The sequence below is a fragment of the Anthonomus grandis genome, chromosome 3, assembly GCF_022605725.1.
Source record: "Anthonomus grandis grandis chromosome 3, icAntGran1.3, whole genome shotgun sequence".
NCBI classification, from domain to species: Eukaryota; Metazoa; Arthropoda; class Insecta; order Coleoptera; family Curculionidae; genus Anthonomus; species Anthonomus grandis.
In genome coordinates this window covers 2,839,384-2,857,824 of record NC_065548.1, presented here as the reverse complement: position 1 = coordinate 2,857,824, position 18,441 = coordinate 2,839,384, and the positions used below count along the sequence as shown (strand labels likewise).

The following is an 18,441-nucleotide window of genomic DNA, read 5'->3' as shown; positions in this document are numbered from 1 at the left end:
CCAAAATCCAACTTTCATATTTTATTTTATGTGAAAACGAAACTGCGCACGTTATTTTGGTCACAACACACCCTCTCAAAACAGAGAGGTACTATAACCTGGCATATAATTGGTTACCCTTATTTCTTATTTTAATTGCCTGTTTTTGTGAAACGTTGAAGAGTGGACTTTGACGACAAACGGATGACATTTTTTTATTGGGTTTTGGTCCAACAAGGTATAAACTCATAGCAAATTGTTTATATTCATTTGTGTACCTGCTTCCCAGAGGAGACTTGTTCAGAAGAGATAGCCGACTCTTAAGGAATGTACAAGAATCTGCTGGGTAGTTGTCATCTTGGAATTTTGGAACATCATCCAAAGTAACTCCTACTTCCAGGGATCTTTTTGCGTGAGAGCCTTCCTTTTCCAGGTTTTAATTTCTTTTCTTAATTGAATTTTTCTTGGAGTTATTGCCGAAATCTTCATTGACGTTTGACAGAACTTATCTTGAAAGTAAAATTTATTTTAGATATACGATACCTGTTTTAATACAACATCAAAATTTAACTCAAAACAAGATCAAAATAATTTAAAAAAATTTAAGGTAATGTTTTTTGGAATTTATTGAACTTTACCCAAACTGAAATAATAAAATCTAACAAAAAATATAGATTTTTTTACTCAGGAGCTAAAAAACTATTATAGGGGTAGTGTCGTATTCATTATTAAATTACTAGGTTTTTCTTAATTTTTATTGTACTTTAAGTAAAACATTTGAGTATAGTGCAAGTGTAATTGTTTTGCATATTATAAAAAAGTTCACAGTGCCGATTCTTTCACTTACCTGTATTATTACATACATCCGTCTAGACAGAAACATTTACCTGCATCGGAGTGTCAGTTTTCACGGAAACGTCACTGAATTCCTTCCTTAATGTGTGACTTGCAATGATGTTAGAATTATCTGTGCCTGGAAAAATAGTACGTAAATTTGTAAATAATTCTGATTTCCCTATATACCAAAAAATTGCAAATATTAAAAGGTACCTTCTATTATACATATTGCCATTATAAGTGCACAAATTAGAAGAAAACATAAAACATACTTGTCGATGCTCTGGTCAGAAACAATGTAGGAATTGCGTCGGGTCTAAGACGTTGATTGGAAGGGGACATAAAACTGCTCTCCGCAAAATGCAAACTACAGATATTAACCCTTTTATAACATTGTTTCGGAGTAAGATCGGCATATCTATGTTCGCCAGTAAATCCAAAAATACCTTTCCAGAGTTGGCACCTATAATCCATTTTTTATATTAATTTAAAAAAAGAAACAAGAACCAGATCATAAAGTAACTAGGAATGCAATCATGAATTTAATAAACAACTAATTCCAATGTACTTACCTATTTTCATTTTTCGGACATCTAAAAAACATTAAACCACTTCCACGCTTTGTAAAACAACTGTCTACCGAACAATAAGTCGACATTTTAATATAATAGATTATAATAATTTGGCAGTCCACTGAGTCCACCCGGTACAACTAGTAATAAAACGCTCGCACATCAAAACGATTTAAACTCTACTCACTGTGTAACCCAACAGATTCGATTGTAGGAGCGTCGCCCGGCAAATGAAGTGAGGGGCGGTGAATAGGTAATTCGGCGCGTGGAGCCGAGTGAAGCAACTTGTATTTTATTCAGTAAACTTTGAAAATGCTAAGAGAATAACAGTTGTTTTTGACACTTACACATGTAATTCATTAAAATCTGCTGAGAGATTCAGACGTGGTGATTCATCTAATACAACAAAATACAAAATTTTTGGGTCTCGAAAAGTTCCAATTTTTAATGATTTTCTCAAGTCATCCAACAATAAGAAGGCCTTATTAGTTTTTACTGTAAGTTATCTTTTGGAATTTGCAGCAAAATCTCTAAATAAGAATGAAACTTTAATAGTAGCAGGAGGATCTGAAAATTCCGAAAATGTCTATATTATAACCACCTATAAAGAGCCACAAATTTGGGAACAATACAAAAGTAATCAGGAAGAAGCAGATACTCGAATTATTCTTTACGTCCTGGCAGAGCGAGAGCTTAGTAATTCTATTCTTGTCAAATCTGTGGATACCGACGTATTACTTTTACTTTTACACCATTTCATTATTACAAAACAAATAAAGGGCTGTAAATTACTTATGGAATTAGGGCATTCAAAAAATCAACGCTTCTTAGCAATTCAGGATGTAGTTCAAAAATTGGGAAAAGCAGTTTTAAGAAACATTTTGGCAGTTCATTGCCTCACAGGATGCGACACAACTAGTTCGTTTTTTAAAATTGGTAAAAAAACAGCCTTTGATGTACTAATAAAAAATATCGATAAGCTAAAAGAACTATATGATCTGCCATTTGTATCGGATACAAAAGCAGTTAAACGGAGTACACAATTTATTTTACTTCTATATAGAAACAAGGACAATGATATTTCTACCCTAAATGCACTACGATTGCATTTAACTACAAATGCAAATAAATCTGCCGTGGAACTGCCGCCAACTGACGATGCATTCAAACAGCATTTAAAAAGGTATATAGGTTTATACTTAAATTTTGTCTTTATTTCTATAAGTATGAAAACATAAAAAAAAACATATTTTACAGATTACAGTTTAGATAATAACAAAAAAAGAAAATTTGGACACTTATGGCTTTTCTTATTTTAGGTGCATATATCAATTAAAAATTTGGTATAACAGTCACATACCATATATGAATTTTGAGGACCCAAGAAAATATAGATGGACAAATGATATAGAGTCTAATATATGGACTCCAATATTTGCGACACAGGATCCCGTCCCAAAGGAACTACGGAAAATTTTAGTTCTTCGATGTTCCGATGGAAACAGCAACACTTAAAAGTGTATATGTATATCCCAGGGCTTGAAGTGTTATAACGAATGTAACTGTAAATTTTGTGGCAACAAAGACATTATAGACACACCAGATTCATTGGAATCACAAAATGATGATGACTATTAAAAATTAAAGTTCGTTTAATTAAAATATTCAAATAAATAATTTTTTTAAGTTTACTTAGAAATCTTCAAAGTTATTATTATTCACCAACTTCGATTTATAAATTATTCGTAGATGGTTAATAAATGGCGGCAGTTGGAAGTACGTTCGGTCGGCAACGGTATAGAGCGCGGCAATTTCCACCTACACATTTCATTCGTAGCATGTATGGCAAAATTCATCATAATAAAAAAGTTTATCGCTTGCTGAAAAATTCAATACCAACAATATAAATTTTATAACTTTCATGTTTTTTATTAACAAGAATAGAAGTTTTCTGCAATTATTTTACTGCAGTTGTTAGCGCTTATATATGCCCTTTAAGCAAAAAAAAAAAAGAAAATTTGGCTATATGAATTAGTTTCGGAGATATTGGCAGTTTAATGTATAATGATAACATTTTTGAATTAAACCATTTTTTTTTAAATTCTGATTTTAAAAAACTCGGTATCAATATAAAGTCGTAATTACCCATTTCGTATGTGCAATAACCAAACTAATGATTTGGTAAAGGTTTCATCTGGTTCTAAGCCGGAAAAAAAAATTGAAACATTTTAACCCGTTATTTACTCCGCTATCCTGACCAAAAGCTCTTGCGTCAACAGGTCTGCTCAGATTTCCTTGAAAGGTTAGAAAAAGATCCCGGACTGATGAAAAACATTATTACTTGCGACGAAACGTGGATTTTTCAATACGATGTTGAAACCAAGCGGCAATCGATGCAATGGAAGACGCCTGAATCGCCCAGAATAAAAAAAGCAAGGATGTCCAAATCAAAATTCAAGGCAATGTTGATCGTTTTTTTCGACATTAACGGTATCGTGATGACTAAATGGGTTCCAGAGGGTCAGACTGTCAACCAGACTTACTATTTGTCAGTTTTGGCAACACTGGGAGAACGAACAGAAGATATACATGTAACAGAAGATATACATGTGTATATAATATGCTAATTTTCAGTGGAATGTTCGGAGATTATATTTTAAAATCCCGTTTTTAGTTTTATTCTTTCTTTTTCCCTAACATACATACGTATATTTTTTAATAGCCTAGGCCGATGCACGCATCTTGGGGTTATTTTTTGGGGTCTTTTTTCGCCTCGTCTGTCCTCTCTCCTTGCGCTCGTCCGTTGTCGCACTGCCGCTGCCTGTCTTAAAATCTTAGGTTAATTAGTTCTATATCTTACTTTGCATTCCTATATGAAAACGTTATTTTTATTTTTGTAAAATTGTTTCTGTAAATTGTAAAGGGCTTTTTCATCCCTTCTTTGCTTGTGCTAACTAGGGAAAACGGTTTTATAATCGAGAGAATAGTCCTATTTGTCAATGTAATTTTTTTTCTTTGTAATTTTTATTGACCTATAAAACTGTACATTTTGACAAATAAACCATTTTTGATTTGATTTGATTTGATTTGATTTGATTTGATTTGATTTGAGTTCGTAAGAAACAACTCGTGGATTTTGCACCAGGACAACGCACCTGCCCATAACGCGCTATCTGTGAAGCAGTATTTGGCCGGTAAGCGCACTCCAGGGGCCGTATTTTTGAAACCATTCGACTTTGATTCTCATACGAAATTAGAGGATTTCGTACGAAAAATCGATATGCGAACTTTTTCGCATGCGGTGTCTCGAATGGGTATATACCATTCGAATTTCAAAGTTCGTGTGCGATTTTCAAGTTGATTCTGCCACTTGTCTTGTTTTGATGTAAACTAGCTTTGTTTTTTTTTTTAATTTGTGTGAGTTGGTTAAGTATTTTCGTAGTGTTTTTTTGTTGTTTATTGAAAAAAAATAATAATCAAACGGCAAGATTAAACAATCTTGTGCAAAGAAACGTTGTCGATGCACTGGAAGAGCCTGAAACTCTAGCAGATAGAAGGAATAGGATGTGCTCTTTATTTTTTGACCCATTTGAAATGTATTCAGAAGCTCATTTTAATTATATAGATTAAGCAAGGCTATTACGATGAAATTGATGTGCTCTTTATGTGCTCCAGAGACTATGTAATCTGTCCGCCACTTTTATCCACAAGGCTTGTGCAGCTTTAGCTGAAAAATCTTGGGTGAATTTGCCCGACTTTAATTCCGGGTGCTCTTCCATAAATGAAATTAGTTCTTTCTTTTGCTCACTCGACACAAAACCGCAATATTTTTTATTTTTTGAATCCATCTTAAAAAAAAAGTCAATTCGAAAAACCCAAGAAACGCCATGAAAAAAACCTCAAAATTTCCTGATGTTTTTAAACCTAAATTTTAGGTTAAAAAATCTTTATCGTCTTTATCCCGTTTGACATGGCCTCCAATAGCACTCGACTTTGCTCCGTTGCCACTACATTTCATATTCGTATGCGAATGAAATTTCGAATGCTGTTCAAAAATGCACTTTTTAATTAGTGTGCGAGTTTTGCCGCTCGACTTTGTTCGCATTCGAAGATTTTCGCATGGTTTCGAAAATACGGCCCCAGCGCCGTATTCGCCAGATTTGGCCACGTGCGACTATTTTTTTGTTTCCGAAGATAAAATCTGCTTTGAAAGGGACCCAATTTGAGTCGATGGAAGCGGTGGTAAAGCAAAAAACGGCAGAGCTCCTAAAGGCCCTCGCCAAAGAAGACTTCCAGCACTGCTTCGATCAATGGAAAAAACGTATGGAAAGATGTGTGGCGAGGGGAGGGGAGTATATTGAAGGGGAGCATTGGAATGTATAATAATTTTTATAATTAAAGCCTTTTTCGTAACCAGTCTTGTTATTTAATAGCCAGACCTCGTAGTAAGTCTTACTAATAATAATAATAATAATAATAAATGTCTTTTATTATTCAAATTCATTACAAACTTGATGAAAAAAAAACAAAGTACCTGAACCTGGCGCAGTCTAGCTTTATATAGCTACTCCACTGAACCAGATCAGGGTGTATTTGAAGTAACATTATAACAACATGTTATATCTAAAGAAATATTCCCAATTATAATATAACACAAAAAAAGTTTTCTTCTATAAAAAACAGCAAATTTGATACATATTAAATAGTAAGAGAATTGTTCTGCTAAATTTATCTGCACGAAGGACAACAAATACTGTAGGTATTTTATTGTAGCACTGAACAGCATTGTAAGAAAACGATCTCTGAAACATAGCACTCCTATGGACCGGCATGGTTAACTTATTTCTAGCTCTAACATTTACCCCGTGTACATTTGCTCTAAACAACAATCTATTCCTTATAGTCGCAGGTGCCTTTGGGCTGCTAATGATTTTTATCAAAAAAGTGGAAAAATTAAGAATTCTACGATTGTCCATTTTAAGCCAGTTAATTGTTTTATTATATTGCGAAATATGATCATACTTACGTAAGCCATAAACCAATCTGATACAGGCATTTTGAATTTTTTGTATGCGCATTTTACAATCATTATCTAAGCAAGAACCATAAACATAATCACAGTAGTTAAAATTAGAGAGCACCATGGCCTCACATAGGCTGCGTTTAAGACTTAGATTAAGAATATCTCTATTACTATATAAGAGTTTTAAAGCTGCAAACGATTTTTGAACAATTTTTTAACATGCTCCCTGAATCTCAACTTACTGTCCATCACAATGCCTAAATTTTTGGCAGTTTCAACAACCGAAAGCTTAGAACCCTCCACATGAACATTTATTACACTTTTAATATTTGTAATTTTATTTGTATTTTTTTTTCAAAAACCATAAAACAAGATTGATTTATTATATTTAAGTCATTGTTTATACCAATCTCCGCTTCTTTAAGATTATCAGGTTTGAAAGTTGTATATATCTGCGTATCATCAGCAAACGCTTGCACCTTACAAACTTTTAAGGACTTAAGAATGTCTGCTGTATATACAAGGAAAAGCAGAGGTCCCAGGACAGAACCCTGGGGCACTCCAGACAAAATGTGAGCCTGATTAGATTAAGAATTATTTGTAAATATTGTCTGAAATCTATTATTCAAATAAGACTCAATTAACTGTATAGACTCCATTGAAAAGCCATAATATTTAAGCTTAGGTAGTAAAAGGGCATGATTTATTGTATCGAACGCCTTAGAGAAATCTAAAAGCACCAGAACAGCAATCTGTTGCTTATCAATAGCGTCCATTATATCATCCAGTACGTTTAGTAGAGCTTCAGAGGTACCAAAGTTCTCCCTAAAGCCACATTGCATGAAGAAATTTAAAAAAAAAGCAAGGATAGCAAAAAGTTTAAATAAATGGATATTTATAACGTTCTAATATTATTTAATGAAAAATTGGTTCACTGCATATATAATGCTGTCTTTAGCAAGTATGATTTTTTTTAAATCAACACTTTTTCTCACAAAAATTTGGGTGGTTTTCATCATCAGACTTACTCTTGATTTGAAAGTTTCCTATAGTATGGTTCTTTCTATGGAAATTATGTAATTGAGTACACCCACATTAGCTTTTTGGCCCATTGACTTTATTCCTTAAGCCCGATTATCTCTTAAACTAAAAGCAATATTTAAATGAGACCAACTATAACAGGTTTAGGCATTTAATCCCTGAAAGGTTCCTGGCCTCCCTTAAGCTTTATTATCTCTTAAACTACAAGGGATATTTAAATTAAACTAACTGTAACAGGTTCAGAACTTTATTTGAAGTCCAAAAAGATCCATCCAGTTATCCAGCTTTTTGATTTATTGACTTATTAAGACTCGGTTATTTTATGCTTGACCTAACCTAATTGAATAACCAGTTCGTATTAAACCCAAATTGCTTAAATTAACGTATCACAACAGAAACACCATGTGCTATTTTTAATTTGGTTTTAAAAACTGGATCGTTCCAGATGGGTTAAAAAAACATTTTCATGATTTATTATCATGATCGGGCATTTTCATGACTTGAAAAAGGAGCACATACATTAATTACATAATTATTTAGAAAGTTAATTAGTCTAATCTAAGATGATGCAATATTTAAGTTTCAAAAGCAGCATATTTGTGTTATTTTTTTTATATATATAAATATTTGAGCGATTCCTTATCGCAAGGGGGGGCCGTCTGATAACCGGTTTTCGCCGGATTTTGAAGGTTTTCGATTGAACCAAAACACGTCACGATGTTTCTATCGTCAATTAATGTGAAATTTTTTTTTCGATTTCCAGGTGACGTCTAGTGCAATAGAACGGGAAGAAATGGTGGCCGAAAGCGCCCTGGACCTGACACATCCTGCCCAGCAGCACTACATCCCCGTTCCGGTGCAATCCGTCTCGGTACCGCCGATTTTGTTCAGTCAAAATTCGAACTCGTCCACCGGTACTGACATATTGGACCTCAGTATGCCAGACAAGAACTCTGTTACTGAGGTGAGAGAGAGACGCCACCATTTTAATTTAAACCATTCAAATTTTACTTAGTTGTATTTTATCACCAGATATTTTAAGTATTTTTTTTAGAGTTATTTTATTGCGGTAAAAGTTTACGTAGTTGTTCTGTTTTTCCAGATTTTGAGTGGTTTTCTATTTTATTCAACACATTTAACTTTGTTTATTGCCTTGTCTTTCCATACAGCTTATATTTTCTATTTCAAATATTTGCTGCAATTTTCCACGTTTTTCGAATATTGTTCTTGCACTAATTTTTTTCATTTTCCAGGCAGTTGACATTCATAATTTTTCGTAAATTTCGAGTTCCTAGAATTTTTTTGAAATAATTGGTAAAACTTTTAAGGTTTTCCATGCAGTAGAGAAGATTTCTTAATAGTTTCAAGCTCTTATTTTAAAATTTTTTCTAGGTAGTTCAAGCTGGTGATATCATACTTTTAAGAATAGTGAAAATCTCTGCGGTAACTGCCCTCAAATCCATCGTTTGGCAGCTCTGATACTTTGGTTGATAAAATTGCATCTAGAAAACGGTTGAGGTACAAGAATCGTTTTCATATAAAATTATTGGGAAAGAAATGCACATGCTCACAAACCTTTTAAGAATATTCTAATTATTTCCTGAAATATTGTCAAGGAAAGTAAAAATTATTTTCGCCAAAGCTACTCTACTCCTTAACCTAGAATTACGTTTTTACTCTTAAAAGTATCTCCTAAATCAATGGGTAACTAAAAATAATTCGGTCATCCTCCAGTATCTTTAGTTATCCATTGATCTATTAACTCCACTGCAAGAATGGACTACTTCTTCAACTATCTCCTAAATGTTTTTTGAATTACCTTTATATTGTAATTTTTTATAACAATAAAGGCTGGCCTTAAACTGAACGAAACACACGTTATATTATATATATAGGGGCTATAACATAACTTTGCTTTAACCCTTTAATTTAAATCAGGTAGAAAATGTGAACTATGTCTCTGAGTTATTGGAATAAATATCAACCAATATCTTATTTAATATTGCAAACGTTTTGGCCTACATTAGACCATCCTCGGGGTCTTTTTCTCCTTTGATCTCCAGAGAAAAAATCCAATGGTTAATGATCCAGAGAACTGGTCGGAGACATTCTATGGTTCTTGTGACATAGTGGGCAAATAAAAAGTATTCTCAACATCCTGTAGCTCAAAATTAAGACAATTCACACTCTGTGCTATCTATCAGCATGTCCACTACAATTGCAACGCATGTTTTGCTCAACTCAAGAGCGTCATCAGACCTAAAAAACCAACTTCTAAATACACCGTTACCATTAAAGCAGGATCTTTCTTACTCGATTGGAATCTTTTAATAATAAGAATAATAATGGATTGATCATACAGCAGTCTTTATTTAAATAATCGTTGCATATTCAGGATTTGAGGGATCAGAAAGAAAAATCAATTGGGTGTAAAATTAATTTACCATCCATAGGCATCTAAGTGTGCATACACAAGGTAGTGTCAAAATACCGAAGTATTTAAATGTAGACCCAACATCCTCTTACGTCAGTTCCTCATCTGCTCACGTTTTAGGTTTATAATTAGTTCATAAGACATCCTTTCTTTTATTTTACATTAAGAAGATTATGGTAATGGTCTGTTAATTCATTATATAGGTGTACACGATTTGGACCATATACCAGGATAACCGTTTATGATAGGAATTTAAAAGGGAAATAATTTTTCTTTAAGATTCAACGTTGATGTCTCGTAGTAATATTTCAATATCACTTGCAAAATTATTCTGTTAGTAATGTTCAAAATCATTTAGAAATAGTTGAATGAAAGGAAATGGTGGTTTCCATGAGTAAATAATTGCATATTTAACACTATCCTTAGTAAACGGTAGTTTTCTGAGAGAACTTCCTGAAGTTTGTCATTAATGTTTTCAAGATTTCTAGTAAATTATATGAGACCATCGTTTTGTTTGAAATTGCTATGATTTTTAATTAAAAATTGTAACCTGAAATAGAAAACATTCGCTCATCAGAAATTATCCAACACTTGCCTAATTATTTTTATTTATTTATTTATTCATTTATTATCCAACAGGAAAATCCCAATACAAAAGACAATTATGAGTAATATGGTAACAAAAAAACACAACTCAACTAACAAACTTAAAGAAACTATGCATATGACAAGAGTAAACCCACCCAAAAGTAATTATGAATAGTACAATACAAAAAAAACTTAACCAAAGCACCCAAAACACCTCCAGCCCACCTAATACTGATCAAAAGAAGAACTTTAATGAATTAACTGTAATCAATTCAGAACCAATAATTTTTGCTGCAGAAGATAATGCTTGCATCACCTTTTTTTTTAAAGCAGTTGTAGAGCCATTAAAAAGGTCAACGTTATTTTCACTATGTAGTGTCTTAAACCATGAACAGGCTCAGTATAAAGGAGCATTTCTGGTCAAGTTGGTACAAGTATTCTCAAGATAAAATTAAACTGGTCTTCTTGTGCGTTTAGGAGGTACAAAAAAAATTAATTCACCCAAAAGGTCATAGGTCATCTGGAGCATAAAATTGATGCAGCAGAGCATAAATAGAAAAAGTTGGCTGCTTAGTATGCCACAATGTTTAAGGGATAAAAAGTTCTCTGAAGAAGAAGATATAAAATCTCTGAAGAAGCAAGCTATGATAACAGCCTTGTGGGGGGTAAAAACCATCAGCGTTGAAGCTCGAGCGTCGAGAGGCTCGAGCCTGTCAATATGTACCTCGTAGTTAGGGAACCATACCATTGCAGCATAAAGCAATTTAGATTTTATCAAGCTATTATAATATAAAGGAATAAGACTTCAAAATTATTTTAAAAAATCAACAAAAGTGGCTTGAAGAAAAATAACGAAACTGTTGAATTTTTTTATTACGGATGTTTAAACGTAAAATATTTAATAACAGTCACAGGCTTCAGCAGCTTGAATTTTTGTTTCACACAGATTGTGCTCTTTCAAGATAATAATTTCGTTCTAAATCAGTTTTACCTTGAAGCATCTTAATATGATATTTATAGACTGAACAGTTTGAGTCAGTTTTGTGTTTACTATCATAATTGCATCCTTATATTCTCCTTTTATTGTAATTGCGATAGTCGTGCTTACCCTCACAACATCCGCCGTAAGAGTTTTTGGTACGTACAATTTTGGCTTTTGTGAAAGAAGTCTTGACCCTTACAAAAGCTTTGGATTCGTAAATAAGACAACTTTGCCATTGTAAATAATCCTCTTTATTCTCCATTAGTTGATGAAATAAAACAGCATTGGAATTTTCGTAGATACGTAAGTAACAAACAATAACTATAAATTGTTTCAAGAAATAGTCCATCTTTTCTCGAAGAGACCTGTGACTTAGAGTTTATTTCGTTACTATTTAATATAAATTGTTTTCTGTTTGTCAGGTAGGATACTAGTAACTTTATAAGAATCTCTGAATATCCATATGTACACATCAATATTTGTGGTCATAAAAAAGTTCTATACTTCGTTTTACGTAAACAAAACATATTTGATATTTCCATAATATCAATTTATTGATCCAGGAAAGATATTACTATAATTTCACCGCTCTTAGAAACAAAACCCAAATAAAAAAATCTAACAGTGTCGTCGTTATAGCTGGATCTTTCTTATTGGAGTCTTCCAGGTCCATTCGCGATTTGTAGTGAAATTGATCCAGATGTTACTTGGCTGACTTCCACTAATACTGAATTACCTTAAAATCTACTTGATTAAGAAACATGTGAGTTCAGTTTATGTTTCTTTCAAATAGTCAAAAATGTTACAGTATATACAAGAACCATAAAAAAAGTAGTTTGAGATAGGACATCGATGGTCGGAAGTGTTTTAAAGTGGAAATGTCGCTCATTGGTGTCCTATCTCAAACTGCTTCTTTATGGCTCCTGTATATACTCTAGCATTTTTGAAAGGGGACATCCTGTATATCCAGTAAATGTCTATCTAGAAACGTTGTTTCTCCTCAAAAATCATGCACTGTAAAAAACACTGTCCCAAGACTCCCGAGTGGGTTATCCTAAACCATATCTTAATCTTTATTTCTCTTCGCAGGTCTGTTATGTATGCGGGGACGAGTTTAAACGAGGCAGTCTGGACTTTATCGCATCGAAACAATCGACGGAGACGCCGCAGCAGCCCTTTTTCCCCAGTTTAATAGAGCACCCGAGGCCGGCCCGTAGTCGCCCCATCGACTCCCAGGGGCGGGTACAGGCGTGCGTCGACTGTCAACAGCATTTGTTGAACCAGTGGGTCACTTTTCAGGGCCAGGGTAGGTTCTCATAGTACAGTTAATTCAGATTTAAAAAAAAAAAGCCCCATTTTAATATTTCAGTAGAAAAATAGTATCACCATTCATATTTCGAGTGTCAATCAGATTTGACAAAAGACGCTTAAATCCGAAAACTTGAGTCAATAACCCCCGACATTTTTTGGAAAATGTTGGATTTGTTTTTTCTCGATAACCGTTACTCGCAGAAAGAAAGTTTCAGAACAAAAATTCTAGAGCACAAAATTATCTACAAAACAAAAGCATTTGTTAGATAATGTTCACGAAAGCATTTACAATAAACTATAAAATCTTATTAAATAAACGTGAAGCTTATGGTATAAGAAAAACTTGTAAAAGATTGATAGAAAATTACCTCACAAATCGATATCAGTCTGTAAAAGTAAGTGAAGTACAATAGTCGTAAAATAACTTGTGCAGTCTCTCAAGCAACGTTGATAGGTCTTCTTCTTTTTATTTTTTAATATACATACGTTAATAGTCTTTTAAAAATAAATTCCAATGGGGGATTGTAAGTTATTGTGATGATACTGCCAATTCTGTATACCCCAAATACTTGGCAAAATTTAAATTACCCTGCTGAAAGAGATTTTGGTAATATTTTAAATTGGTTCCAAAATAGCAAACTTTCACTTAATGTAAAGAAAACAAAATATATTAGTTTTACATGACATAATAATAAGCTTCCTAGAATGGGACCGTTAGTGGTTAATCCGAATATCTCAATTCTCGAATATCTAGGAATTACCTCGAATCCGAATAAGTACCTAAAGACTTATTCGGATATTAAATACACTGGTGGTAATCTGCTATTCGTTAATACAACCTTAACTTACTTATAGAACAACTAGCTGGGGAGGAGTTAGAGATTTTCATATTAAACTGCTAAACATCATACAAAATGGCTATTTAAAATAATATTTGGAAAAATAAATTGTTATTATTAATATTGTTATATTAAACCAAGATATTCAACATAAGATATTTATATATACAGGGTGTTCGAAAAATAGACGGAGATATTTCAGTGGGTTTATTCCATTATCCGTTTATTTCCATTTCCAATTATCCAGAAATCACGTTAAACGAGCTCAAGACTAAAGTGCAATGACTGCCTCGACTAAAATATTCATTTATTCCAAGCAATTAGGGTCTAGTTGAGGTTTAGGGGTCAAAAACATCCAGAAATGACTGCCTGAACTAAATTATTACTTTTTATTCCAAGCAACTGGGGTTAATTTGGAGTTTGAGGGTGAAAAAAATCCAGAAATCATGCTAAAATTGTATGAGACTAAAGAGAAATGACTGCCTGGACTATATTATTCCCTTATTATAGGGAACTGGGGTTTAGTGGTATTTTGAGGGCGAGAACACCAAGACACTTGAAGCAAAATATTGTTAAGGAACTTTTGTTCTTCAATTTTCATTTTTTTAAACTTCTACATAGCATAGATTAAGTTAAATAGTGGTTACTGGTCTGTCCACCATAGAGGCCATTTCTTGTCTGTTGGCCAATTTTCTTCTGATGCATTAAATCAATTTATTGATTCTTCTGATTCCTCTAATTCTTCCTTTAGGAAGAAAGGCGTGGCAAAACTAGTCCTAGGAAATTTCCGTGTTCGTATGATTTAAAAGGCAAGTCCGACTGCCTGGAATAAATTATTAAATTATTCCAGGCAGTTGGGTTCAAATTCTTTAAGTGTGAGAATTAACCATCTCTATAATAAAATCCGCTTTTCGAGAGCATTGTGCTCCTTTGTTTAAAAAATTAGGAATTATGACAATAGATGCCTCCAAACATATGTCTTATTAACAGTAATAAGACAAGACATAGATTCGATTTTGCAGTGCCTAGACATAAGACAACCATGTATGAAATGAGTCCCTATTATATGAGTGTCAAAATATACAATACATTACCTGATGAAATTAAGAAGATAGAGGAGTACAGGCAGTTCAAGCCAGTATCAAAGGAGGTTTTTTGTTCAGCACCCTTTTTATTCAGTGAGTGAATACTGTCCGTATTGCTAGCAGTTTTTTTTTTAATATATACCTAGTTTATGAAAAAATTATTAAATTATTCCAGGCAGTTGGGTTCGAATTCTTCTTTAAGTGTGAGAATTATCCAGAAATCACGTTAAACGAGCTCAAGACTAAAGTGCAATGACTGCCTCAACTAAAATATTAATTTATTCCAAGCAATTAGGGTCTAGTTGAGGTTTAGGGGTCAAAAACATCCAGAAATGACTGCCTGAACTAAATTATTACTTTTTTCCAGGCAACGGGGGTTAATTTGGAGTTTGAGGGTGAAAAATATCCAGAAATCATACTGAAATTGTATGAGACTAAAGAGAAATGACTGCCTGGACTATGTTATTTCCTTATTATAGGGAACTGGGGTTTAGTGGTATTTTGAGGGCGAGAACACCAAGACACTTGAAGCAAAATATTTTTAAGGAACTTTTGTTCTTCAATTTTCATTTTTTTAAACTTCTACATAGCATAGATTAAGTTAAATAGTGGTTACTGGTCTGTCCACCATAGAGGCCATTTCTTGTCTGTTGGCCAATTTTCTTCTGATGCATTAAATCAATTTATTGATTCTTCTGATTCCTCTAATTCTTCCTTTAGGAAGAAAGGCGTGGCAAAACTAGTCCTAGGAAATTTCCGTGTTCGTATGATTTAAAAGGCAAGTCCGACTGCCTGGAATAAATTATTAAATTATTCCAGGCAGTTGGGTTCAAATTCTTTAAGTGTGAGAATTAACCATCTCTATAATAAAATCCGCTTTTCGAGAGCATTGTGCTCCTTTGTTTAAAAAATTAGGAATTATGACAATAGATGCCTCCAAACATGAGCATCTCTTTTAAAAAAATTGTGATGTAAATATTATCAGTAATAAGACAAGACATAGATTCGATTTTGCAGTGCCTAGACATAAGACAACCATGTATGAAATGAGTCCCTATTATATGTGTGTCAAAATATACAATACATTACCTGATGAAATTAAGAAGATAGAGGAGTACAGGCAGTTCAAGCCAGTATCAAAGAGGTTTTTTGTTCAGCACCCTTTTTATTCAGTGGGTGAATACTGTCCGTATTGCTAGCAGTTCTTTTTTGAATATGTACCTAGTCTGATAAGTCTGTGTCTGTTGGTGTAGTTAGTGTTAAGTGGTGTGTCTTTTACTTAGCTCTAACTACTTTAATTTTAAACTTTTTAACTTGAATCTTAGTTCTGGTACTATTCTTAGATCGACGACCTTATATTACTTTATGTAATCAAAAGGGCAATTAATGAATTTGAATTTGAATTCATCTGCATGCTACAAGAAATCACGGAACAGTTGAACAAAGATGTTTTACATTTATTGGTCCTTTAACATAATTTCATTCATAAATTTAAAATAATTCCATAATAATAATAATACTATGATCTCCAAAATGTATTGGAGAAAAACGCTTTAAATCAAAACTACAAGAATGGATTCAGGAAACAAATCGCCAAATTTTACACGACTTAATGAACAATAAATAAAACATACTGAAATTAATCAGAAAAATGTGAGTTTTATTAATAAAATCAAAGTTTGAATGAAATACACTAAACTCGACCTTTATGAACCTAATTCTGACCTTTTACCAAATTGCTGAACTACATCCCGAATTTAGACGTTATTATATTGTGTCTGTAATTTCAATTTTTTTTTTTTTTTTATAGGTTAATGTCATTTATAATTTTAGTTAGCTTCAGTGTAGTACAACACAATATAGAAAAAAAAAGAAAAACATAAACAATAAAAAACAAATAAACGCATTATTATTGTTATTAAATATCTCGTTGAGTCACATTGCTACGACCAACAGCGCAAAAAGATAGAGGGCGCCAAAAATAAGTGATAATTTTTTTTTAAACGTCTTGACGATTTGAAAATTGTAGAGCGTTAGAAAACCTACAAAAAAAAACGTTCTTGTTCAAATTTCTAAACCTGATCGACAATCAAAATATGAATGGTGATCATCAATCAACGGAAAACGCCACCGGACAATTAAATTCCCATTATGAGTTTTTAATTATTATATATCAGCTTATTATTGCGGTTAAAACGAGGGATTTCCTGATTAAAGAGGGTCCCCCACCTACCAAGGGGGGTTTATTGTTTATCGCCGCTATAAATGCAGGAATGTTGATAAATAACGCGGTGACGTAAATCAGACGATAAAATCTGTAAATATTTGTCCCGCCCGTTATGCGATAACCTCAATTCTATTTTGAGAATCTACTGACATTTTTCAGTTAAAATTTACTATCTATGTAGAACTATAAGAGTTACAAGCTCAAATCAATTGCAATATAGTCAAGAAACCATTTTTCTACAATCTTTATTTGGGGTCCAAAGAAATCTATCCGGAACTTTCCAAGTTATCCAGCTTTTAAGTTATGGACTGCTTAATTTCCATTCATTTTCAAGATATTTAAATAAAATCAATTGCGTTACATTTGGTAAGAATCTTCATTTTGGTTCCAAAGAAATCCATTCAGAAGTTTAATCTATAGAAAACGAATTGGAATATTCTTATGGAATAAAAAGCATAATATTCTACGGAATATTCCCTAAATACGTTCCCTATAGAGTTCACATTAGTCCGGCCAACATTTTCAGGAATATTTGCATTTTTGGGTAGTGGTGTCTATGGAAAATGTTTGATCTGAAGATGACCATTTATTTAAAAGTCCAAAATTTGCAAAAATACCAGCAATATTCTTGAGGTTGCAAAGCCATAATATTCCTAAACATACTTCCTAAAAATATTCTTTTAAGTTCCAAGTTAGTCCGTAGCAACATTTTCAGGAATGTTCAACAGTTCTAAGGAACTATCCAGCTTTTTGTTCAATATCTCCTTGGAAAAAGATGATTGGTACTTAAAATAAATTATCTGCAAAACTATAAGTGATATTTTAGTTGCAAAATAATCAGGAAATATTTCTTTAAAAACTTCATTTTGGGTCCAAAAAAAATCCATCCAGTTATCAGTGTTTAAAGTTATCAACTGCCTAAAAAAGTAATTTTAAAATCATTTATTTTCCTATCTCAGTATATATCCCTATCTCAGTCTAAGAATTAGAGAATGATGGGAATAAAGTGATATTTTTCTTGGATAATGAGACCAATTAAACCTGAAAAACAGAATTTCCAGACAATCCAGACACTATTAATAAAATGAAAAGATAATATAAAAAAAGGGGAAAAGTCAAACTCTTATTTATACACTATCGGACAAAAGTAGAGCAACAAAGTTCAATTTTATTCATGTTTGAATAAAAAAAATTATTGGGTTGTGATTTTTAGCGCTTAATGTCACACTATCCTTACACTGAAAGTAATATTTCAGTACATTTTGGTGTACTTTTAATCATTTTAAGAACGGTAAATATTAATGATTATAAAAATTAATAAGAATGGGGGCGACAAAAGTAGAGCAACAAATTGTATTTAACAGTATTTTATTTTACTTTAGTTCAACAAAAAGTATTTAACACATTTAACAACAAAAACAATTGAAAGTAATACATTAGTAATTGATAGAATATCCATTATTAATAATTACTTGCTGACAACGGCGCGGCATTGAAGCAATCAACTTCTGAATGACATTTTC

General features: G+C 32.7%; 1 protein-coding gene and 1 long non-coding RNA gene across 5 annotated transcripts in view; both read left to right on the top strand.

Annotated features, from left to right (window-relative positions):
- The window catches only part of LOC126734172 (uncharacterized), a 121,688-nt gene that overhangs the window by 21,318 nt on the left and 81,929 nt on the right, over nucleotides 1–18,441 (top strand). For all 4 annotated transcript variants that reach the window (XM_050437713.1, XM_050437711.1, XM_050437712.1 and 1 more), the window contains 2 exons: nucleotides 8,216–8,416; nucleotides 12,546–12,762. In XM_050437713.1, coding sequence (XP_050293670.1) covers nucleotides 8,216–8,416; nucleotides 12,546–12,762 — 418 coding nt within the window. The remainder of the gene's footprint in view (nucleotides 1–8,215; nucleotides 8,417–12,545; nucleotides 12,763–18,441) is intronic.
- On the top strand, nucleotides 646–3,079 carry LOC126734181 (uncharacterized). The gene is made up of 2 exons (XR_007660001.1): nucleotides 646–2,571; nucleotides 2,708–3,079. It is a non-coding gene; the product is annotated as an uncharacterized LOC126734181 (long non-coding RNA).